This window comes from Salvelinus namaycush, chromosome 14 (assembly GCF_016432855.1).
Source record: "Salvelinus namaycush isolate Seneca chromosome 14, SaNama_1.0, whole genome shotgun sequence".
Lineage (NCBI taxonomy): Eukaryota > Metazoa > Chordata > Actinopteri > Salmoniformes > Salmonidae > Salvelinus > Salvelinus namaycush.
The window spans coordinates 42,439,648-42,465,547 of record NC_052320.1 but is presented as its reverse complement, the minus strand read 5'-3'; the positions used below and the strand labels follow the sequence as shown (position 1 = coordinate 42,465,547).

The following is a 25,900-nucleotide window of genomic DNA, read 5'->3' as shown; positions in this document are numbered from 1 at the left end:
AGACAGGGTGAGGAGGAGAGTGTGTAAGTGAAGCGGCGCAGTAACCAAATACATTGCCCGCGAAAGACGCTCACGGTGCCTGAAAAATGGCCCTGAACTCCAAAGTGGAGAGAAAAACGGACATACCGTGTCTGAAGACCGGCGAGCTCGACGTGGAGAGCGGCGACAGCAAGAAAAATTCGTGGTCAGCCGCCATCTCGGCCACATCCAACCAAAATGGCGATCAGACTGGATGTGAAGACCGTATAATGCCAGAACAAGAAGCATCTGAGCGGCGGAGGAGCGGGCATACGGACACAAGAAGCTCCAATAATTCACCGCTACCCGGCCAGAGACCGGCTGAACAGTTGCCAAGGAGAAATTTTCATATCCCGAGGAAGATTAAGGAACGGAAAGGTTGTGCCCTTTCTCTACTATTTCCAACAGAGGCTGCCTTGTCATAATTCAAGTGCAGCATGTTGCAAACCCGCGTTCCCTACCGGCTGAATTTAGATGGTTGACATGGTTAAATGTGATCCATCTGCAGGGGGTAGCTAGTTTATTGCGCGCAAACCTCGTTATTGCCTTTGTTAACGTAATATCGGTTCCCGTACTCGGTCAGCATTGCAGGTAAGTTTCGGTCCAGGCGCAAGGAGGGAAGCACGTGAAGAGACGCAGCCCATCTTGCCTGATTAATCAGACTGATAAAGGGAGGGACTATACAGATACTCCTGGTGCCCAAAATTGATGACGTATGTCGCGCAGCGAGAGTTGAGTGGGGGACGAACGGATTCGGTTCAGTCAGTCTTAATGAGCCCTTGTGGCTGGAAACTTCAGCGAGAATTTGAGACTTATCTCCCGGAGGTGGGACTTCGAGTGTTCAGAATCATTCCGTTTTTGTCAGAGTATTTGAAATAAATAAAAGAAAACAGATTATAAAGGGAAAATCCAAACTATCTTTCTTTTTTACGTTAGTCCATTGTTGATACAGTCCCAAAATGTTTTGCATATCTGCAGTGAGGTTTTCAAGATATTTTCAAGAAGACTTTCAAGAAGCAAAGTGCCACTTTAGAAGTTTGGTGAAAATCACTAAAATAAATGTGCTTTAGCTGTTATCTTGGCTACACCATCTAGCTCAGGGATGGGCAACTTTTTAAATGTTTTTTATTTATTTAAAAAGTTAAGAACAAATTCTTATTTACAATGACGGCCTGCTGGGGAACAGTGGCTTAACTGCCTTGTTCAGGGGCAGAACAACATTTTTTATCTTGTCAGCTCGGGAATTTGATCCAGCAACCTTTCGGTTACTGGCCGAATGCTCTAACCACTAGGCTACCTGGGGATAGGGGCTACTCAATTCATCATGAGGGGTCATAGTGGCTCGTGGGTCTGTACCCATACATGCAATCAGAGCTGTTCCTAGCCTTTTGTTGGGTCCCCCCTTCACCCACCATGCGAGCAAAACATTTACAAAGATTTCTTTTTACATTTTAGAGTTAATTTTTTGCAATTCTACACATTTTGAGATGGGATGTGGAGAAAATGTACTTTTGAAGTAAGTTTGCAGCAATTCTACACTACAACTTTTTTTGACTAATTTTATGGGGTGGAGAGAATGGTTGTCAGTTTTAAAGCACATTTCTGGCAATTCTACAGATTTTGCCATAGGGTGGGAGAGTGACTAACAAAATCAATGGGGGCCTGCTGTCAGAATTCGACCATTATTACTACAAGTTTAGATAGCTGGCTAGACTAATTTACCAATCTAAAAACATTTTAGCTGACCTGGACTATTTGATTGACATAAGAGAAACTGCTGATGCACAACCACATTTTGAAATTGCACCTTGTGTATTCTACTATCTTAATTCAACAGTAATATAATACCCTGACTCCTAATTTATAAAAATAAAAAAAAATAAAAAATCGGAGTTCTCCATCCCTGATCTAGCTACTTTCCATTCCTTACTGCAGAACAGCAGTGCCCGGCAAGCGGGTGCAAACTCTCCCCATTTGACGCTGACATTCAGATGGTTACTATAAATATTAAGTTATTTTTCATGTAGGCTGCTATCCCACTATAAATATAATCAAGTGTGATGGAACAAATTGGCCACTAGCTACCACAAGTGATGCAGCAGGCACTGCATCTCAGTCCTAGAGGCATCACTACAGACCCTGGCTGTATCACAACCGGCCGTGATTGGGAGTCCCATAGGGCGGCACACAATTGGCACGGCATCGTCTGGGTTAGGGTTTGGCTGGGGTAGGCCGTCATTGTAAATAAGAATTTGTTCTTAACTGACTTGCCTAGTTAAATAAAGGTTAAATAAAAAATAAATGATACAGCTGCCCAGTGGGAAGCAACAGTGAGAATTGCACCTCGATACAACACTGTTGCACTGTCATTCACACCGGCTTTCTGTAACGTTAGCTAATTGGCATGTCACGGTGACGTCCAGATGGGGATCAATACTACAAGTTATTTCTCCCTCACCCATCGAAATAAACTTCACTTTCTTTGACAATTTTAACTAGCGCCATGCTGCTGTGGTTGCCAGTTAGCCAGCATAAACTATAGCTGGGAAGGGCTCATCAGGACGACTGACTGAACCGAATCCATTTGTCTCCACTTGACTCTCAGCTGTGCAACATACGTCATCAATTTTGGCAATAGGCGTGTGCGTATAGCCTCTCCCGACTGATACAATGGAGAACGTGCATAAAGATGGCAGAATTCCGATATGTCATTGTTTTAGCACTATCTACTGAGTTTTTAAACTATGGCGTGCGATATGGTTCAATGTGCCAATAAATCCACACAATCTACTTTTTAGATTTTCAAATTGACTGCGTCTTGAAGCTAAAATTGTAAACACGTATACTCTGCTAATGACCATACAAAAAAAGAGTAACTGAGAACTTAGCAAAACAAGGAATTTGTGGTAAATGCATTGGGGCCGCCATCTTTGAGCACTTCCGCTATTGAATTGGTATACAGTCTGAAACGGGAGTGCAAAATCGTGGAAATGTTCCTTACAAGCCAGAATGTTTAATCAAATTAAACTGGTTGTCTGTGCGGTTGGTCCTTCAGCTGGACATGCAAAACCATGTAAACATTCTGTCTTGTAAGGAACATTTCCATGATTTTGCACTCCTATGTTTCAGACTATATACCAATTTCATTCGGTATCACAGTCTGGTTAATCAGCCAACTGCCCATCAAGCCTCCAAATTCCTTGGGTCTACACAGAGGCTGATGTGGAGAGTGAAATTAGTTTTGATGATGGTATTCAGCCGAGGAACCAATTTGAAGGCTTTTTGGTGGAAAATGACTATAGTGGTGAAGTCCACTCGGTTGCACAAACACCACACCCATCTAGACTCGTTACCGTGGCCCTTCAGTGAAGCTTCAAAGATAGTCAGTCGTCGTCCCTTATCTTCACAGATTTGATACAGATTATGGAAGACAAGTCCAGACTCTAATTTTATTCCCGTGCTCACTCGAAATAGTGAACCCATTGCCAATCCAGAAGTGTAGCCAGACTGGTAGAAGCTGCCAAGGACTGTTTTGGTATTAGCTATCTAGGCTAGTTCATTCTTCAGAAGGGTTACTGTGCTGTTATTGGCTTTTACATAAACTTTTTTTGGCGTCAGCATGCTTCAGTTCGGCTGGCGCTTAGCCGAACCGAACAAATGTGCTCGCATACTCCTTTAAAAGACCTTCGCTTGAAAAAATGCAATAGTACTGTTTGTCCATTTTTGAGATGCCCTAGCCAAAATGGTCAGAATTAGTTTAAGATATCTCAAGAAATCTGTCATTCATTTTGAGCTGTTTGCCGAGGAGATCTTAGTCGCGCAATCTTATATCTGACAAAGATGTTTGGTTCAGTATTTCTCAATTAAAAAATGAGCATGAGAACGAGTCGACTCGTTGAATGACAAGACTTTATTGAAGAATCCCTACCGTTGACCAGTCACTGACAAAGGGGCGTAACCTTCGGCTTGCCTCCAGGAAAAAATGTAAAAAAGTTTACAAAAATAATAACAAAAACGTCACAAAATGTCATAATATATGCACAAACTGTTTCGCCTGGGGAGCATGCGGACGCCTTTAGACTACTCCTATGCAATGGACACAACCATGGGCAGTGGAAGCCTGTTTTGTCATGGGTCCACTGCTTGGATTGTCATCGGAAAGAATTCTAGCTATGCAATGGTGCCCGCTATATTCACAGGTTGTATGTGTTTGGTTTTGTAGTTGGGGAGATGCAGAATTATGATGGCACAGCCTGCAAAGTTCATACAAGTTGCTCTCATGGGCGTATAGCTACATGAAGTCTCATTTGATGTTGGATCTAGAATCTAGCCTATTGCTTGATGGATATGTGCCATGCATTATGCGACTGTAAATAGCCAATTGACCAATTTTCAGAATGCATATGCTAGTTTTAGATGTTCCAGTTTCTTAGTGTGATGCCAGCTCTGTTGGAAAATAGACTGGTGGATGAAACTTGTTTAAAAATATTTCATCATCATAATTGAGCACAAAGTACAATGAGAGAACTTGGCCATTTTTGCATAAATATTGAATATAGGGTGGTAGGGTCATTTGGTGATCTGATGAAGTAGCATTAGATGAAGATAGGGAATTACTATTGGTAGTGGTCCGCATTACAGTGCAGCCCCATCCTATCACTCTTAACAATGGCAACCATTTGGGAAAGTGAAGCTATTGAGTGTACTAACCATCTTGTATAGTTGGGGTATGTCTGTTTATGTTTTGATATGTTGTCTATCATACTGACCTCATGTTCTGTGAACATCTGAGTTGTGGTCAATTCAATGTCCATTGGACATGGGACATTCCTCATAGCAATGACATTCCATTTTAGAATAGGACGGAATGAATTGACCCCAACTCTGGATCCCAAATGCCATTTCTTGCCATATGATTTGCCCAATGCGATTTTCCATACCTGGCAATTTATTAAACCTCTCATCAAATTGTATTTGTCACATGCTTCGTAAACAACAAGTGTAGACACTGAAATGCCTACATATAAATCCTTTACCAACAAAGAATTAAAGATGAAATAGTGACACGAGGAATACTGTAAAAACACAACGAATAACAACAAGCAAAAATAACATGGCTATTTACTGGGAGAACCAGTACTGAGTCGATATGCAGGAGTACGAGGTTATTGAGGTACATATAGGTAGGAATGAAGTAACAAGGCAACGGGATAGATGGACTGAGCTGTAGCAGTAGTGTATGTGGTGAGTGTGAAAGTGCATGTGGCGTCAGTAGGCATGTGTGCGCGTGTGCTGTCATTGTAAGGAAATGGAGTTCATCCTGATTATGCTGCAGCACCATCCTGATATGCTGCAGTGCTTCCAAGCATTACTCGCACAACACCACCTCCACAACCCTTATGTGCCCAATCCCAGATCGACCCTCTAGGCACTTGTGTAGATATGAAAGGATTCAAAAGGTATAAGCAATATGGAGAAGAAAAATCCACCTTGTCACTCGGAGGGAAGGTGGTTTAAGCATAATGCTAATACCTGTCTAATCTCTTGAAATCTCCATAAAGTGCTTAGATGTCGGGGCAAGCTGTTTTTATAGAATTAGACAATGCTATTCCCAAATCAGAGTAAAGGGGATCCTGTAAAGAACTGTCATTACAAAACATGTTTTTTCCAAGTCTGCCCCCTCTTTAACACACTTCCTAATCCCTTTTGACAGTTTAAACTGACCAGATACCCAGAAAGTAGCCTATTGAGTGCTTAAAAGTAACAATGCATACAAATGAACAATGTCATCCTGTTCTATGTTGTGCCAATCACATCCCAGATACTAATCCACTGTTTCTCTCCTCCTAGGCCTCTACCAGTTTCTGCCCGCTGACTCCCGGGAGTTTGAGGGCCTTGTGAAGATTCTGTCCTCCTCCTACCTGGATGTATCGTCCAGAGGGACATTCTCCTACAGCAAGGCCAGGCTCATTCACAATGAGCTGCTGGAAAAAGAGGTAGCATCAGCAAGCCCCCACCCCCGCCCACACCAGTTCGCCTCCGGCTGTTGTCAATGCCAAGAAGTTATTTGAAGTTTAGCAACAGCTCCACTTCCTAATGTTCAAACAAAACACATCACTGCTGATATTGTCCCCAGACTGGCACAAAATACTAATTGATAATTTTGCACGACCAATGACAAATATGTACTTCATACCTCATTCACCCACCCACAAAACCAGTGTCCCCTTTATATTGTTGTGCTCACATCTTTTCTCATGATGCCATGTTTTCCTGTGTGTGTGCCAGTTCATTGAGAAGAGGAGGGAACTAAAGCAGGAGGGCCGTACAGACCCAGAGCTGGTGGAGTCCTACTGCTTCATGTTCCCAGACAAGTCTAAGGTGAGCCTGAGGGCCTGCCTGCGTGTGGTACAGCTCACTGATTTACTACTATGATCTGATGTTGCTGCTACAGTGAGGTCTGGATCTTTGGATTATGCATTAGGTCTACAATCTGAGTTTTGCTGCTTTACTCCTGGTTTTCCTTTGAAACCATTTTTCTTTCTTTTTTGACTTACAATTTGTGAATGACTTTTTCCAGCTCCCGTGGATTTGTGAGAAGGGTCTGTCTGTGGGACATTCCAGGATCACTGCACTCGGAAATCCAGCAATGGGTGAGTGTGGGTGTGGGTGTGTGTGTGCGCCTGTGTACTTATTACCAAATGTCATGCAGTATGATGTTTTTAGGGAGAGTTTGCAAATTTCAAATTTGTGCTGTTCACCTTCTAAGGATTGGACTCAGGAAGGATAGATTTTCTTGCTAATGCACTTATCTAACTGTTAGATGTTTTTGGGCCTGGTGTATGTCAGTTTGAAGTTGATCTGCTTTTGAACAAGTTTCATGTTTAATGACGCTCTTTAATTGATGAAAAGCTGTATGCCTCAGCACAGTAAGGGCAGCTTTGTCCACTGATGGACAGCTTAGCATTTCTACCAGATACAGCTACATGAGAAGATACCCAATACATGACCTAGCAACAGCTGAGTATTGTGGAAATATTTATTACAATACATAAACTACGCTGCCTCAAACCTCAGTCATAAAATATTAGCCCACACATAGAATTAGATTTGCCAAAAGTTAAAGTTGTCTATGAATTGTTTTTGTCTCATTAGTTTGTGCTTGACATTACTTTTGTTTTGTCATTTCAGGTGTTTATCTGTCCAAATTCTCTGATTTGCTTCAAATGAACCCGTTTGAAGCAGGAACCTGTGGAGACATTGTTGTATTTAAAGTCATGAGGGTAAATAAATGTCCTATCTAACTCATTATGGACACAACTGAAACTATATGTATATTATGAATACCTAGAAAATAGTTGCATACATTGCTACAGCCTAGCGCTGAGTGCAGCCAACATTAGGGATGCAAACTAGTCACCTTTCGGCGAAATTCGCCGTTTTGAATCCAAAATAGGTGACCTATGTGATTCGTGTAGATCCGATGGGAAAAGTTTTTGGGGGGGGCTTTGGATCACAACTGGCTGTAAGCAAACGAGTGATATGCGTTTGGAGCAATACTGGCTGTATCCAAGGCTCAGCCAATCGTTCACATAACAACAGAATGAGGACTGGCCACCCCTCATAGCCTGGTTCCTCTCTAGGTTTCTTCCTAGGTTTTGGCCTTTCTAGGGAGTTTTTCCTAGCCACCGTGCTTCTACACCTGCATTGCTTGCTGTTTGGGGTTTTAGGCTGGGTTTCTGTACAGCACTTTGAGATATCAGCTGTTGTAAAAAGGGCTATATAAATACATTTGATTTGATTCACGCGACTGAAGAGAGAAGATACAACCAATTTTCTAGTTACTGCATCAGGGCGTGTTCTGGAAAGACAGTTTGCCACTTACAGCAGAGCGTCCCCTTAAGGATAACGAAGAGGTAGGTGAGACGCCTGACCACGGAGATGAGTGAGAAGGTGATGAAGCGTACTTCATGAGCTGTAACTGAAAAACAAGTGCTATTTGGAAAGTTTGAGGTGAGGGAGAAAGTGTGGTGGAATAAGTATTGTTAGCGTTAAGTATCTTTCTAGCTGGATCGAATTCTCCGTTAACTAGCCAGAGAAATGTTGAGCAACATTAGCCAACTTAACTGACCAAAATGAGTTTATGGTGTGAAAATTAGCTGGCTAATAAAGTCAGACAGCTAACTAACGTTAAAACATCAGATGCGCTAACGTTAGTAACCTAACCAATTCGCTATAGTATTAACTGGTATACGACTTCATGCCATTCCTTAAGTTATAACGCGTTAGTTGCTCACTGGACCCTGGCAATCTGTGTGAAATATTAACGTTAACTAGCTAACGAACTAACTACTATCTGTGAACTGATGTTTTCCGTCTAATGTATGTGGTTCATTTTCAGAATGAGAGAATTAGGTGAAAATGACGAGTTGCTTGTTAAACAAGTTGATTCAGGGATGAAGTGGAGCTGGAGCTGGGCCTGGTTTAAGCTGGATGCCACCATAGAGGTTAAAGGAACACCGCACATGTTCCCTCTTTTTCAATACAGTGGATAAAATGGGTATTCCAGGTTACTCCCTGCTTGAAAGAGATCAATTATGCCAACAAAGGGTTTCATGCTCTGCTGGCACATTATAGAACAGATGTCCACAGGCAGAAAGTGTACAATGTAATAATGTGTAGCCCAAAGATATTGATTTTGTGTTGAACTTGACAGTAAAACTTGTGTGTGAGTGAGGGTGGGATTGTTAAAATGTTTTACTCGGTGAACGTTATTTTTTCACACATGTAGCCTTGTGCACTTGATCAATGTAGAGGCCACTATAATAGAGCAAAAATAGAATGCCTGTTTGTTTCATTCTATTTCTACTTTAAGATTTTTTTCCCCCCAAGTGCAATATTTAGATGTGTGTGTGGTCACAAGCGTTCTATTATAAAGGCTGTCATGGCTAATTGCAATATTAGTGTATTGATTTTTATCAAGACTTGAGTGTCATTTGCAGTAAAGTATAGGCAACAAATAACATTGGATTGCTTTCTTTACATTTTTTTGCAGTGAGTTAGGTTCACATTAACCACTTTATTTTACACACAGAGACTGATCATGTAGATCATATTCTTTGTTTAATTAGTTAAAACCTACATTTCCCCCTAGCAGGGATTTTTTGCATGTTTCAATGCAAAATTAAAGTGTCACCTTTTTGGGCCCTCACCAGTCTGCATCACTGTATACCACACCAGTTTAAATGATCTGTAACCCAGTAAGTGTGTTTGTCCCTCAGGGCCGGCTGAAGAGCATCTTTGAGAACATGCCTAAGAGTGTCCTGGAACCCACGCCCAAGTTTGACTGTCATGTCTCTAAGAATGCCACACGGGTCACTTCCCTGCTGTCATACAGGGCCTTTGAGCTCACGCAGCAGTATTTCTATGAGTTTGCTTTTGATGAGATCAAGTCTCGGCCCAGGCATGTGTGTCCATACGCTGTGGTGTCCTTCCAGTACAAAGGCAAGGAGTCTGCTGCTGCACCTATGGCTGCACACAGGTTCAACAGCACTGTCTGTGAAGGAGGAAGCAGAAGTACGCTCCCATTTCTTCTTTTTCACATTATCTCTCTGCTTTAATGTGTTTGTACTGAAGGATTTAGTCATTGTAGAGGTGAAAGTATTGTACCACTACCACATATCTACAGTACTAAATCCATGTGTATGTATAGTGCGTATGTTATTGTGTGTGTGTATGCATGTGGGGCGGCAGGTAGCCTAGTGGTTAGAGCGTTGGACTAGTAACCGAAAGGTTGCAAGATCAAATCCCCGAGCTGACAAGGTTAAAATCTGTCGTTCTGCCCCTGAACAAGGCAGTTAATCCACTGTTCCTAGGCCATCATTGAACATAAGAATTTGTTCTTGGCTGACTTGCCTAGTTAAATAAAAAAAAATTGTGCCAATGTTTGTGTTGAAGTAGGTATTGTAGCATGTAGTTTGATAGCTAGCTTGTATGTTGGCTGACTATGTCCACCTGTGACTCGGGCCATTGTTTCTATTGCAAATGTAAAGTGTTATAAATGCACTTTAAATAAAGTTTAATTTGCCTGTTAGGGTGGAGTAGCTACACTGTGTGGAGTGGGCCGCTGGTGAACAAGGGACAGGAGTTGTGCCAGGTGTGTCTGCGCTCCTCTACACGCCATTTCCTCCCTTTCAAACTGTGAGTACCCCTTTATTATCTATACACATATTTATTTCTATAACTAAAACATGGCTGTCAGTTGTAATTTATAGTTAATAAACATGAAGTCATATAATAAGTAGATTAACAGGTGTGTGTGTTCTATTTGCAGAGCGGAGAAGTTGGAGATGAGTATGGGGATGCAGCTGGACCAGGTGAAGAGGAAAATTCCCTCTGTTCTGTTTTCCTGGGACACCTACAGCGGAACACGAGAAGGTCAGAAACACTCCGCACCTCTATAGCCTTACTCCTAGTCTGGCTCATCTATTCTCTGACGAAGACAGCAGTACATAGGCATAGAACAGGGGTGTCAAACTAATTTTGCCCCTGGGGCCTCATTTGGTCTTCAACGAGGTCCAGAGAGGCCACACTGAAAATATATATTTCTTTGCCATCAACATTTTTTTAAATGTCCTCAGTCCATCGTTCTTGGAATTTTTGATGCTCCCTGACCGTCTAGCTTTCATTTCGGTGATTATTAGCGAGCTGGACACAGTCAAGAAACGGTGGACCATTATTATATCTGCACAGTTTCGATTTGGTTTGAGTCATTGTTTGACACCCCTGCTATAGAATCGCAACAGCAACAACAACACTGAATCTGACTAACAACAATGTAGGAACTGTCACCCGGAATCTTGAAATCACTGTGTAGGTGTTTTTTTTAAAGTTTTTTTTTACCAAAGTGTTTGTGTGTGTGTGTTTCAGTGCTAAAGTGTGGGATGTACTGCAGCCTGTTTGAGGTGGTGGATGGGAAGGGAAAAGCGAGCACCAGCACTTTATCAGGACTAATACACAAACTGGAGAGAGAGAGGATGGTGAGTCACTCCCTGACTGTCCCTCTGGAGGATGTTTAATCAAGATAGATAATACAGAATTGTATATTTACAATTCACTGAAATGTACCTTCCATCAGCAAAAATCCTTAACAGGACATAAAAATAACAATTGACAATGTACAAACACATATAAGGGTTGGGGACTGTGCAAGGGACTACACGTGATTAAAAAAATATCACGTCACAGTCTAATGGTTACACATCAAGACTAGAAAAGGAGTGGGGAGGGGGATGCGGGGGTGGATCATAGTGTCATACAGTACATCCTCCCAGTCTTCCATTTGGTCCCCCATGACGTTTGAAATGTGGAGCAGCTAAATTGTTCAATTCCCTAGAAGGGGCGCTGTCATTTGTTCCCCATATGTGTTTAATCGGTAGAGCTAATGAGAATCAGGTAATTCCAATGCCGTAATGTTAAGTCAAGAATAGTGTTGCACAGCTGCAGTGTATGTATGTAAAGTGTTTGTTTAGATGTAGTGAATGTTAACGTCTCCTTTCCTCCCCTGTGTAGGTGCTAGTGAAGCCTTTATTTGATAAAGGCTTTCTCTTCCTCTTGTCATCTACTCAGATGGTCAATTCCAAGGGTACGTCTTGTCTATCTCTTATCACGTCTCTTTCGTTCTCACCTCTCATTTCTCAACTGATCTGACGATGTTGTTGTTTGTGTGGATTATTACTGAGGAAGTTGTTTTGTGTATTCTAGAACGACAGGGGCGGTTTGAAAAGAGCCTGCAGGCACTGTTTATCTTTCAGGAGTCCAGGGGAGTCATTAAGAACAGTAAGTATTCTAAAAGATCCTTCTTCAAACCACAGTTGCAGCTTATTTTTCCTTGAAATGTGATTTCTAGTAAGAGCCTTTTATTTGCAGCTTATGCATTTTTAACCACTACCTCCATTGACCATGTCCCTGCTGTCAATCTTCCCCCAGAGCAGGAGCCCCTGTCATCTGAGCCTCAGCCCCCCCTCTTGGTCTCCATGGAACCATTCATCCCAGCCCTGCACTATGCCCTGCTCAAGATGCGCTCCACCCCCGACATCAAGCACCTCAGCTCCGGGGTGGAGCGCCAGGCCCTAGACTACCTGACCAGGAGGGACAGTGTCAGGGCCTTCCTTGTCCCAGAGTACCAACAGAACCTGGACGAGAGGGGCAGCATGCACCCCGCGCCCCGACCCAAATCCAACATGGAGGGTCTGCTACGCTCCTACCTGCATGGCCCCTCCTCGGCTTACGTCCTCCCCATGGTCAAGGCCAGGGACATGATGGACAGGATCAACCAGCCCCCGTCTGCCCCGGCACCCACCACCACGGACTACAGCCCTGTGTCAGACTGGGGGGGCTCAGGAGGGTCGGACAGACCAGAGAGGCAGCCTCCAGAGAGCAGTAGGAGGAGAGGGGGGCCTTCCCAGGCCCATTCTAACGGGGCTGCAGCAGGGACAGGCGCTCCTCCCCAGAGGTCCAGGCTAGCCCAGAGTGAGTATGATAAGGAAAAGATGAAACAGCTTCTGAAGCTGATCCAGCTGCATAAGAAGGCCCTTGTGAAGGAGCCAGGGGAGAAGGAGAGGGCCGAGGGGGGTGATGATGGGTCCTGGGAGGGCCCCCATGGCCTGAAGAGAAAACTAGAGGAGGACGAATCAGGAGCCATGTATAAATATCTACAGCGAGCCCACTTCAGCAACGGAGAGCCCAGTAGAGGTGAGCCTGTGACGTGTGTTTGTGTGAGAGAGCGGGATGGTGTGGGAGGGAGCAAAATATTGTATGAGAGAATGAATGAGTGAGTTGGTATGGGAGAGAGTGATAGGTGGGTGTCTGTGTGTGCAAGACTGAAGAATAAGGGAAAGAACAAGTGTGGGAGGGAGACAAAAGTTTGGTAGGGCAAGTTATAAATGTTTTAACATTTAACATTTATACGCCAACCAAAGAAAATATTGATTTCAGGGTCTGATTTAACATTTAAATCTAGGCCTGTATAGTCAATAATATCCTTTCTAACCTTTCCGTGTGTGTATTGTAGAAGCCTACCTTATAAACCTGGTAAGTGAGGCTACATCCATCCTAACCAAACTGTCTCCGTCCTCCCAGTAGCCCAGGGGGAGGAGGAGGGGGAGGGTGGGAACTACAACCTGGCAGCAGTAATGGAGAGTATGGGGATCTACAACACTGACCTGAGGGACAGGGGCAACTCCTCTCAGGCTTCCTCGGCCAACGAGACCCAGCGCCTGCTCAAGATCCTGCTTTCCACCCTCAACAAGGCCATGGCCCAGGGTGCTGCCGCAACCGACCTGCCCGACCACGGGGAGCCCACCACGGGCACGGCCAGCATGGAGAAGCCCCTGGCTGGAGCGCCGTACGCAGGGCGAGTGGAGCAGGCCCGACAGGACTACCTGGAGGTGAGATGTTTGTGAGAAAAAAATGAAGTACTACGGACTCAGACATTTTCAATGTACTGAATCCTCTGGTGTTGTGATGGAGTATTGTGACTAACCATGGTGGTGGTGTTTGTTTAGGAGCAGACGGTGTGCAGTCTGGCCAGCCTCTTCAGCCCCGGCTCTCCAGGAGAACAACACCACACCTCAGAAAACCCACCACTCACCTTGGAGCTGGCCTCTCACACAGACAAACCTTTCCCCTTCCTTGATGCTCAGACTGACGGCCACCTGGAGCAGAGGAGAGGTCTGGAGGGGGGTGAGAGAGTTCAGAGTGGTGACTCCCTTGAGCGGGAGACTGTTACGAGGGAAGCCTCTATAGAGAGGGTAGCCAGGGGGGCTTCCTTGGAGAGGGCTCTGAGGGGAGCCTCTCTGGAGAGGGACAAGGTTCTTAGAGGAGCCTCCGTGGAAAGTGAGAGGGTAGCCAGGGGCACCTCCCTAGAGAGGAACAGCAGGGTGGAGAGGCCAGACAGGCCATCCTGCACTCTGGACACCATCATTAGCCAGGGGCTCCACTGCCTCTCCAACTCCATCCAGGGCCTCATGGAGACCCAGAGGATCTACTACAACTCCCAGCTGTCCCCACGGCTGCCCCAGCGCCTCGCCTGGCAGCCCAACAGCTCTTTCTCAGACTTTGTGGCACCCTATGTTGTGTCTGTTCCTGTCCAGGGCCACGTCAACACCCTGTGTGAGAGGATGGGCCGACTGGTGCCCCAACCCCGCCACACTGACTCTGCTAAAGCACATGGGGTTCGTTCTACCCTCTGTGCTCCACCCACAACTGTGCCACCCCCTCCACATGCTCTCAACCCCGCCCCTCCCATGCCCTCTCTCCCTCCACCTCCTCATCACATCCACCTCACCCCTAACCCTCCTATTATCACTCTCCCTTCCCCACCCCATTCCGTCACTTCCATCCCTCCCCTTCCCCCCATCCCTCACCTTCCACCCCCAACTGCCCTCGTTCACCTCCCTGACCCTGTACCCATCACGTCCCCCACCCTCAAGCATGTCCCCAAAACAAAAGCACAGCCCCCTCAGGATAAGAGCGCCTCTTCCTTCCAGAGCCGGCACAAACTTGGCACGGTCAAACAGCCACACAAGAACCTCTCCGCAGCACAGAAGCCCTCCGCGAAGAGGAAGTTTGAGCCATCTGCCTCAGATTGTGAGATCTACTCCCCTTCCCAGGCCACCATGGGCTCCCCAGAATGCACCCCCAACCGGCCTAAACAAGCCCCTCTCACAGCCCCCTCTCCCCTGACCCCGGCCTCAGCCGCTGGACTACTGATAGGCCAGCTGAAGCCTGAGGTGTTCAGCAGCCTGGTGGAGATCTTCAAGGATGTGCAGAAGAACACGGTCAAGTTTTACATCCACTCTGGCGATAAGGAGGAGGAGAGTGACATCTGTGTGGAGATCAAGGTACTGTAGGCCTCACTTATGATTAGCACCGATGTTGTCAATGTTTGCCCACAGATGAACTCCTTCTCACCAATGATTGAGCTAACGCTTCACCAATACCTTTATCCAAAGTTTCTCTGTCACAGGCTCTGCATTGTCCACTGTAAATATCGCAGATTAGCATTTTTCATTATGAATGTTGTTCTGGAGGCAGCTCTGCAGAGTGGCTACTTGCTGGCACAGCTAGTCATAAAATCTACTTTTCAACCTAACCTTAACCACACCGCTAACCCTAATGCCTAACCCTAACCTTAAATTAAGACCAAAAAGTGCATTTTTACAATATAGCCAATTTTGACTTTGCAGATGACCCATCTAGCGGAAATCGCTCAGTTCTGGCTTCAGGACAAGACTCGTCCCAATAAATGTCAACCTGCGTCATTATCTGCATTGTGAATGGTCACTCAGTGGCTTACTTTAGAGAGTTCCCTCATGTTGTTGATCTACAAACATCATTAAAATAACTTTCTCCTCTGGAAGACGAGCAGAGTCACACTTCATTGTATTCTCCTTGTTTTACTGCAGAACACTACTGCCATTAATTTTTTTTTTACTATATTGCACGACTCCTCATTCCCTTATCTTCACCATGTCAATTTGGTTTTGTGATATGTGTCGATGTCTTTGATCCTGTTCTAAACCCCTTCTTTCTGTCTCCCTGTGACAGGAGTATTTGATGAGCCTGGGTAACACGGAGTGTAACCCCCAGACATTCCTGGAGAAAAACAGAAATCTGGACAAACTGCTCATCATCATTCAGAACGAGGACATCTCTGCCCACGTTAACAAGGTAACATCATCATTATCGGCTGACTGACTGCCTGACCCGCTGACTGACTTACTGATTGATCCTGGCTGCTAGGATGAGTCATGGCCACGGCACCAGACAGAATGTCTGTCCAGAGAGGATTCTCATTAGCCCCCCAGAAAAGATCTGAAATAATGAAATTCTAAATCCAACAAAAAACATGGATGCAGCACAGAGATAAACATAGTGTCATTAATTGAATATGTAGACAGAGCTGGAAGACATGCTCCTCGCCATGGTCATTACCTCTGTTTCACACAAATGTACATTTCAATTTTAAGTGTTGAGGATGAATTTAAAGCTGTATGTATGTGTGTCTTATTTAATGATTTATTCTGAACCATTCCCCCTGTCAGATCCCAGCCCTGGTGTCGTTGAAGAAGCTGTCCATGGTGAGCTTTGCTGGAGTGGACAGTCTAGACGATGTGAAGAACCACACCTACAACGAGCTCTTTGTCTCTGGAGGATTCATCGTATCTGACGAGTTTGTCCTCAACCCAGACTTCATAACGCACGGTGAGCCGCCTAAATTGGTCTCCTCAGATTTCCTCAACAGTCATTGTGATGTGTGGGATCCACATGTGAATATCTTGAGTTTCGGTCACCGGTCATTTCCATGAAGTTGGATAAATGCCATCGTTACAGAGGATTTTGAAATAACATGCAGCTATACTATATAAACTCAGCAAAAAAATAAACGTCCCTTTTTCAGGACCCTGTCTTTCAAAGATAATTTGTAAAAATCCAAATTACTTCACAGATCTTCATTGTAAAGGGTTTAAACACTGTTTCCCATGTTTGTTCAATAAACCATAAACAATTAATGAACATGCACCTGTGGAACGGTTGTTAAGACACTAACAGCTTACAGACGGTAGGCAATTAAGGTCACAGTTATGAAAACTTAGGACACTAAAGAGGCCTTTCTACTGACTCTGAAAAACACCAAAAGAAAGATGCCCAGGGTCCCTGCTCATCTGTGTGAACGTGCCTTAGGCATACTGCAAGGAGGCATGAGGACTGCAGATGTGGCCAGGGCAATAAGTTGCAATGTCAGTACTGTGAGACAGGACGGACAGCTGATCGTCCTCGCAGTTGCAGACCACGTGTAACAACACCTGCACAGGATCGGTACATCCGAACATCACACCTGCGGGACAGCTACAGGATGGCAACAACAACTGCCCGAGTTACACCAGGAACGTTCAATCCCTCCATCAGTGCTCAGACTGTCCACAATAGGCTGAGAGAGGCTGGACTGAGGGCTTGTAGGCCTGTTGTAAGGCAGGTCCTCACCAGACATCACCGGCAACAACATCGCCTATTGGCAGAAATCCAACGTCGCTGGACCAGACAGGACTGGCAAAAAGTGCTCTTCACTGACGAGTCGCGGTTTTGTCTCAGTTGACAGTGAGAGGACGTTTCTTTCTTTTTTTTGCTGAGTTTACTCATTAAAAACAGTATTTGGTCAGTTTTTTCCCCCATTAGAATTCCATTGTTGCTTTATGTACCATGCAGCTGTCATTACATTCTGGTTAGTAAATTGTTCATAGATTGACTACATAGCAGAAGGGCATAAGCCATGTGGTTTTTTTGGAGGGGAAAAGACTGAACTCTCATGACAGGTAATTTATGTGGGGGGGGGGGGGGGGGGTGAGTACAAGTATAAAATGTTGTGTGTTAATGTGTTCCCCGTGCAGATCTGTAATGTGTTATTGTGTTTCCTGTGCAGATCAGTAATACGTTGTGTATTATTGTATTTCCTGTGCAGACCGGTTGCAGGCATTCCTGGGGTTCCTAGAGGAACAGAGCTCTCCAGAGAACCCCTGGCAGTGGAAGATCCACTGTAAGTCCCAGAAGAAACTCAGAGAGCTGGGCAGGTCAGTAATTACCTCCACTATTACCATTCAGCATGGCCGTCTACATAGGTCTATGTCAAGCCATTCAGTAACATCGTCCAGCCCATACAAAGACTGGTAAGAAAGTCTACCAACCAATAAGGAACGTCTCTGGGATGTTCAAAGTAGTAATAGTGGTGACGTTTATAAGGCTGAGAAATAATTTTAAAAAACAAACATTATAAAACATAGGATATGATATCATGCTCTCATCAACTTTTTCCCCCCAAAAATCTTATGTATTTAGATTTTTTTAGTATTTATTTTATTTAGTTAACCTTTTTTTAACTAGACAAGTCAGTTAAGAACAAATTCTTATTTACAATGACGGCCTACCAAAAGGCCTCCTACGGGGACGGGTGCTGGGATAAAAAAAAAAAAAATCTACATTTTTTTTTATAAAGGACAAAACACCACGACAAGAGATAAGATAACAGCAAGGCAACAACACCTGACAACAACATGTTTGCAACACAACATGGCAGCAGCACAAAACATGGTACAAACATTATTGGGCACAGACAACAGCACAAAGGGCAAGAAGGTAGAGACAACAATACATCACGCAATGCAGCCACAACTGTCAGTAAGATTGTCCATGAATGAGTGTTTGAATGAAGAGCTTGAAATAAAACTGCCCAGTTTGAGTGTGTGTTGCAGCTTGTTCCAGTCGCTAGCCGCAACGAACTAAAAATACAAGCGACCCAGGGATGTGTGTGCTTTGGGGACCTTTAACAGTGGCGCAGCGGTCTAAGCCACTGCAACTCAGTGCTTGAGGCGTCTCTACAGACACCCTGGTTCAATTCCAGGCTGTATCCCACCCGGCCGTGATTGGGAGTCCCATAGGGTGGCGCACAATTGGCCTAGCGTCGTCCGGGTTTGGCCGGTGTAGGTCGTCATTGTAAATAAGAACTTGTTCTTAACTGACTTGTCTAGTTAACTTGTTCTTAACTGACTTGTCTAGTTAAATGAATACTAAAAAAATCTAAATACATAAGACACATTTTTTTTGAAGTTATTGATGAGAGCATGATATCATGTCCATTGTTTCATGTTTATTTTTCTTGTTTTCTTGTTTCTCGAAATTGTTGCAACCCATATTACTAGCCTGTTCAATCTCTCTTTTGTATCGTCTGAGATCCCTAAAGATTGGACCGCTGTCGCGGTCATCCCCCTCTTCAAAGGGGGAGACATTCTAGACCCAAGACCAATATCTATCCAGCCTAAAATCTTCGAAAGTCAAGTTAACAAACAGATCACCGACCATTTCGAATCCCATTGTACCTTCTCCACTATGCAATCTGGTTTCCGAGCTGATCATGGGTGCACCTCAGCCACGCTCTAGGTCCTAAACGATATCATAACCGCCATCGATTAAAGATCATACTGTGCAGCAGTCTTCATCGACCTGGCCAAGACTTTCGACTCTGTCAATCACTGCACTCTTATCGGCAGACTCAATAGCCTTGGCTTCTCAAATGACTGCCTCGCCTGGTTCACCAACTACTTCTCAGATAGATTTCAGTGTGCCTGTTGTCCGGACCTCTGGCAGTCTCTTAGGGGGTGCCACAGGGTTCAATTCTCGGGCCGACTCTTTTCTCTGTACATATCAATGATGTCGCTCTTGCTGCTGGTGATTCTCTGATCCACCTCTACGCAGACGACACCATTCTGTATACATCTGGCCCTTCTTTGGACACTGTTCTAACAAACTTCCAATGCCATCCAACACTCCTTCTGAGGCCTCCAACTGCTTTTAAATGCAAGTAAAACTAAGTGCATGCTCTTCAACCGATTGCTGCCCGCACCGTCCCACCCAACTAGCATCACTACTCTGGACGGTTCTGACTTAGAATATGTGGACAACTACAAATACCTAGGTGTCTGGTTAGACTGTAAACTATCCTTCCAGACTCACATTAAGCATCTCCAATCCAAAATTAAATCTAGAATCGGCATCCTTCACTCATGATCCCAAACATACCCTTGTAAAACTGACTATCCTACCGATCCTTGACTTTGGCGATGTCATTTACAAAATAGCCTCCAACACTCCACTCAGCAAATTGGATGTAGTCTATCACAGTGCCATCGGTTTTGTTACTAAAGGCCCATATACTACCCACAACTCTGATCTGTACGCTCTCGTTGGCTGGCCCTCGCTACATATTCGTCGCCAAACCCACTGGCTCCAGGTCATCTATAAGTCTATGCTAGGTATTTCCCCGCCATATCTCAGCTCACTGGTCACCATAGCAACACCCACCCGTAGCACGTGCTCCAGCAGGTATATTTCACTGGTCATCCCCAAAGCCAACACTTCCTTTGGCCGCCTTTCCTTCCAGTTCCCTGCTGCCAATGACTGGAACGAATTGCAAAAATCACTGAAGCTGGAGTCTTATATCTCCCTCTCTAACTTTAAGCATCAGCTGTCAGAGCAGCTTAACGATCACTGTACCTCTACATAGCCAATCTGTAAATAGAACACCCAACTACCTCACCCCCATATTATTACTTACCCTCTTGCTCTTTTGCACCCCAATATCTCTACTTGCACATCATCATCTGCACATCATCACTCCAGTGTTAATGCTAAATTGTAATTATTTTGCCTCTATGGCCTATTTATTGCCTACCTCTCTACTCTTCTACATTTGCACACACTGTACATAGATTTTTTCTATTGTGTTATTGACTGTACGTTTGTTTGTGTAACTCTGTTTGATTTTTGTCGCACTGCTTTGCTTTATCTTGGCCAGGTCGCAGTTGAACATGAGAACTTGTTCTCAACTGGCCTATCTGGTTAACTTCTTATGGCTGCAATCCCGGTAACGGGATGATAGGACAACAGCCAGTGAAAGTGCAGGGCGCCAAATTCAAACAACAGAAATCTCATAATTAAAATTCCTCAGACATACATGTTTCTTATACCATTTTAAAGGTAATCTTGTTGTTAATCCCACCAAAGTGTCCAATTTCAAATATGCTTTTCAGCGAAAGATAGCAGTCACAAAAAGCAGAAATATAGCTAAAATTAATCACTAACCTTTGATGATCTTCATCAGATGACACTCGTAGGACTTCATGTTACACAATACATGCATGTGTTGTTTGATAAAGTTCATATTTATATAAAAATTGGCGCGTTACATTCACTAGTTCCAAAAACATCCAGTGATAGTGCATAGCCACATCGTTTCAACATAAATACTCATCATAAATGTAGATGATAATACAAGTTATACACATGGAATTATAGATATACCTCTCCTTAATGCAACCGCTGTGTCAGATTTCAAAAAAACTTTACGGAAAAAGCAAACCATGCAATAATCTGAGACGGAGCTCAGAACAATAGTCAAATTAGCCGCCATGTTGGAGTCAACAGAAACCAGAAAATACATGATAAATGTTTCCTTACCTTTGATGAACTTCATCAGAATGCAGTCCTAGGAATCCCAGGTCCACAATAAATGCTTGATTTGTTCGATAATGTCCGTTATTTATGTCCAATTAGCTACTTTGGTTAGCGCGTTTGGTAAACAATTCCAAAGTCACAAAGCGCGTCCACTATAACATGACGAAATGTCCGTAAGTTCCGTAACAGTCAGTAGAAACATGTCAAACGATGTATTGAATCAAACTTTAGAATGTTGTTAACATACATCTTGAATAACGTTCCAACCGGAGAATTACATTGACTTCAGTTGAGCGATGGAACGGAGCTGCCTCTCACGTGAACGCGCATGTTCAAAGCGTGGTCACCTCATGGCAGTAGTGAATCATTCATGTCTCCTTCGGCCCCCCTTCACATTAGAGTCATCAGACAAAGTTCTATTGACTGTTGACATCTAGTGGAAGCCGTAGGAAGTGAACACTCATCCATATCTCGCTGTAATTTCAATGGGAGCTTGGTTGAAAATCTACCAGCCTCAGAAAAAATCCAAACAGGAAGTGGAACTTCTCAGGTTTTTGCCTGCCATATGAGTTATGTTATACTCACATACATAATTCAAACAGTTTTAGAAACTTCAGAGTTTTCTATCCAATACTAATAATAATATGCATATATTAGCAACTATGACTGAGGAGCAGGCCGTTTACTCTGGGCACCTCTGTGCACCTTTCATCCAAGCTACTCAATACTGCCCCTGCAGCCATAAGAAGTTAAATAAAGGTGAAATTAAAAAAATGAGGGCTGCAGTAGATATCTCAGATGAGGGGAGTGAGGCCTAAGAGGGTTTTATAAATAAGCATCAACCAGTGGGTCTTGCGATAGGGAAATACAGAGATGACCAGTTTACAGAGGAATATAGAGTGCAGGGATGTGTCCTATAAGGAGCATTGGTGGCAAATCTGATGGCCGAATGGTAAACAACATCTAGCCGGTCAAGAGCACCCTTAACTGCCGATCTATAAATTACGTCTCCATAATCTAGCATGTGTAGGATGGTTATCTGAATCAGGGTTAGTTTGGCAGCTGGGGTGAAAGAGGAGCGATTACGACAGACAGACATCCCCACCCCCTCTCTCCTCTCATAGGTTGAACAGTGATGCCATGGCTCTTCTGAACCTGCTGACAGCCTATCAGAAGAAGCACCTAGTGGAGTTCCTGCCTTACCACGAGTGTGACGCCCAATCACGTCAGGCCCCTGATCTAGACTGCCTGGTCAAGCTCCAGGCTAACCACACCCAGCACCGCCACATCATCTTCCTCACAGGTATCACCACCATCATCATTTTCACAACATTATAATTTATCATCCTCTTCCTCACTCACTGCTTTGAGAATATCTCTCTATAAGGCATTTTTGTTTGTAAATCAGAATATTTACTTTTCCAGTTGATCACCCCTCTTTTGTTGTTTGCCCCTAAAGAGAGGCGGTTTGAGATGTTCCTGCAGTACTCCAGGAACGGCATAGTGATCGCGAACATCGATGACATCATGACAAGTTTTCACAGCCTAATTGGCTGCAGCAATCTGAACGAGCTGCCCACGCCTCCCTCTACTGGTGGGTATCATGAACAATGACTTCACAATTCAAATGCATAATTCTTTGTGATGGCAAGATATTTGTGAACAAAATTTTCAAAAACGTGTGGCCAAATGTGAAATATTTTACTTGAATGTATCTATAACCTTTTCTTTCTCTTCCCCTCGTCTCCCCTCCTCTCACTTTTTCTCCCCCTCTACTCCTCTCTCAGTAGTGCATGACGAGTGTGTAGAAGAGGAAGATATGTCGCTGGACTCTGATGATGACACCCAAAACCAGGTTATCGCCAAGCCCCCTGCCCAGAGAGAGGGGGGAACAGGAGGGGGCATGGGGGACGCAACCCAGCAGCCCCCCTTACCTGGGTCAGACGATTTCCGCCCCCCTCTTCCCGACCAGCTCAACACCCCTGGCCGACACACACCCTCCTCCCTCTCTTACTCCAGCGGCACTGCCAACCTGTCCGACTTCGCTGCTCTCAAATCAGCCATCTCCCAGTTCAAAGCCTCTAACCAGGTTGGGAGGGCAGGCTTGGCGGACGTAGGCAGCACTTCGCCAGGAGCGTTTGCTGTCAACCCCCACCAGAGCTTCCTGTGTCCCTCCACCCAGTGGGCATCCTACTCTGGCTCCTCCGGCTACACGGCCTCCCCGGCCTACCCCGCCTCACCCTGCAGCAGCAACCAAGAACAGGACTACAGACACCCAGCCACAGCACCTACTACAGCACCAGGCTCCACTCTCACCACAGGGCCTGTGACCAGCCAGGCCCCCCTCACCCTATCAGACATCCCCCAGCCTCCCCTTCCACAACATCTCATGTTGGGTGGGGCTCTGTCTCAGTCATTTAGGATGCCTGGCTCTGATACTGGAGCAGCAGGGGTTGGTGTTGGAGCATCCTTCTCTATAGCCAGCAGTTCTAGCATTCTGTCAAGCATAGAGGTCTCTTCCTTTTCTCCATCCACTGCACTTACATACTCAGACCATGCTGTTGCCTCCTTAGGCCCGGGCTATTCTCAGCGCGAAATGGCCCAGCTCGGCTACCCGGAAGGGGTCAGCTCCAGCACTAATGGGACCCCCACCCAGCAGGGGGACAGGACACTCATTGGGCCCGGGGAGAGCCTATGGGGGTTAGGAGGTGGAACCCCTAACAGCCAGGGAGGGGCCACGCCTGGCTCTGTTTCCCACAGCGGTCTCACCCAAAGCGGGGAGAGGGAGAGGACAGGCACTCCTGGTGGCAGTACCCCTGGAAGTCAGGGGGGCCGGACTCCAGTGAACAGTGTAGAAAGCCTTGAGGCGGGCATGGCTATTGCCTCTGTAGCCACCAGGGGGGGCTCAATAGCTAGGCCAATGCTGCCAATCCTTGGAGGTACTGGAGGTAGTCGAGGCGGCGTGGCCAGTGTACATCCACTCAGCGATGGTGGCTTCAGCTGTATAGGTGCCATGCCTGGACAGATGGATGGGGGTATGGAACGCGGGAGCATGGTTCCTAGGGGAATGGGTCCCGGGTTTTTAGGGGAGTGCCGAGGTAGAGAAGCCCCACCTGGAGGCCCCAGGCCAGGTGGACAAGATTACTACTCAGATTACACATACTCACACAACTACTCCCCCTGAACAGACGATCATAATTAAAGAGAGTGGGTAATGGGCACGTCACACTGGTAGAGCTGAATGTACATATTTACTTGTCATAAACACATTGAATTGATACTGGACAGAAGGATCCTGTTTTTTTTACAAATAAACTTGATACAGGCAGTGCCGAGTGTCGTTACTGTCGTGTGTAGACGTACGGTCTTTACATGTGAGCCTTTTCAGACCCCTGTTCCAACCACTATATTTATAATTGCCAAGAAATGTAATGGCCTTTCACGCTTTTCGGTTTTGTTTTATTTTTTGGTTTTAGAACGGTTTCTGAACAAGGGGACAGGCTATTTCTTTTTTAAAGAAAAAAACACAAGTGAAAGGCACTCACTTTTCACTGTTGGTTTTCTTTTTTACATCCTTGGTTGTTCAAAGAAGAATATCTATTAAAATAAACATGTTTCAAATCATATGTCGCTTTGATAACTATTAGCATAATCATGATGACTAGCAATCTAAAAGCATGCACCACAGCTGTCACCACCTGTTATTGAGTTCTCTTTTTGTTTCTGCACACCTGGAGATCAAACCCTTAGGTTCATGATGAGCTAATTGTCCTGGCAGCTTTTTGGACATATGAGGGTTAGTCTGTCATGGAGGCGTTATAAGCCAATCGATGGGAGCTTCAAATCTATACCAACAATTTGGTATGTAGTGCTAAGAACCTCCAATAATCTGAATGACATCTTATTGGTCTAATGGAGTCTAGCAACCGCCGGGTTCAGAAGTATAACAATATTAGGCCCATCAAAATAAATGGGACATTGTTAAGGTTGAGAGCCATGTCATAGGAGAGAATAAAATAGAGCATGGTCCAAAAACAATTGTGTTTTTGCTCCCGTTCAGGACTAACACACCAAATTCATCAATACCTTGGTATTGTGTAAATTGTGTAAGTGCTGGGTTTGACCAACATCCTGCATACAACATAGCTTAGGTCTGCACTAGGGTTCATTTTTTTTTTAGACAATATCAGAGGAAGTGAAATAACCTATGTTTCTTGTTGTCGACATTTGGAAAGTTTGCATAGAAAATAGATGTGACAATTGCCTTCTACGGTGCGTTTCCATTGAACTGTCTTGTGTCGATAAAACAATATTCAACCTCTTTTCTATGGCAAGCCTAAATAAGTTCAGGAGTAAAGATTTGCTTAGCAAGTCACATAATAAGTTGCATGGACTCACTCTGTGTGCAATAATAGTGATTAACATGATTTGTTTTGTGTGTAGATGAGCGCAATTTTTTTTAAATGTTGAATTCAGGTTATAACATGTGGATAAGTCAAGGGGTATGAATACTTTCTGAAGGCACTGTACATGACGTGTTGAAACTAAGTTGCAAGCTATTTTTGTTGCAAGGTTTTGTAGAACGAGTGTCTTCCAGGTGCAGAAAGAGGCTAGAGAGACCCAAAGACATATTGGTGGAACTGCAATTCGGACTTATGCGCTACTATGACTGCTTCCTTAGTAAGTGTCAGAACTGGTGCTTCTACTAGTCCTGACATGGTTTCGAGGCCTGTTCATAAATCCTGCTCCCATAAATGTGCTTTGTCAAAGGACACTTTTATTGTAAATAAAATTGGCTTCATACAGTGCCTTCTGA

At 44.7% G+C, this 25,900-nt stretch overlaps 1 protein-coding gene across 3 annotated transcripts; it reads left to right on the top strand.

Annotated features, from left to right (window-relative positions):
• LOC120059532 (protein TASOR-like) lies at positions 1–24,710 on the top strand. 3 transcript variants are annotated; one of them, XM_039008660.1, is made up of 20 exons: positions 1–396; positions 5,869–6,014; positions 6,307–6,399; positions 6,599–6,671; positions 7,210–7,301; positions 9,300–9,594; positions 10,113–10,218; positions 10,352–10,455; positions 10,948–11,057; positions 11,590–11,662; positions 11,782–11,856; positions 12,007–12,771; positions 13,162–13,466; positions 13,584–14,921; positions 15,628–15,750; positions 16,125–16,284; positions 17,540–17,648; positions 22,209–22,387; positions 22,544–22,678; positions 22,872–24,710. In XM_039008660.1, the coding sequence occupies exons 1-20, from the start codon at positions 87–89 to the stop codon at positions 24,266–24,268; spliced, it is 5,988 nt and encodes a 1,995-aa protein (XP_038864588.1). In that variant the 5' UTR covers positions 1–86; the 3' UTR covers positions 24,269–24,710. The 3 variants fall into 3 exon arrangements, with proteins under 3 accessions (XP_038864588.1, XP_038864589.1, XP_038864587.1); XM_039008661.1 differs by having other exon boundaries at positions 13,159–13,466; positions 22,875–24,710; XM_039008659.1 differs by having other exon boundaries at positions 13,159–13,466.
• The last annotated feature ends 1,190 nt before the right edge of the window (positions 24,711–25,900 follow it).

Excerpts from the sequence above, each read along its gene's own strand:
- LOC120059532 (XM_039008659.1), top strand. The coding sequence starts at position 87 with ATGGCCCTGAACTCCAAAGTGGAGAGAAAAACGGACATACCGTGTCTG. Across the intron at positions 14,922-15,627 it reads ACATCTGTGTGGAGATCAAG|GAGTATTTGATGAGCCTGGG; the intron begins GTACTGTAGGCC and ends TCCCTGTGACAG. Across the intron at positions 17,649-22,208 it reads AAACTCAGAGAGCTGGGCAG|GTTGAACAGTGATGCCATGG; the intron begins GTCAGTAATTAC and ends CTCCTCTCATAG.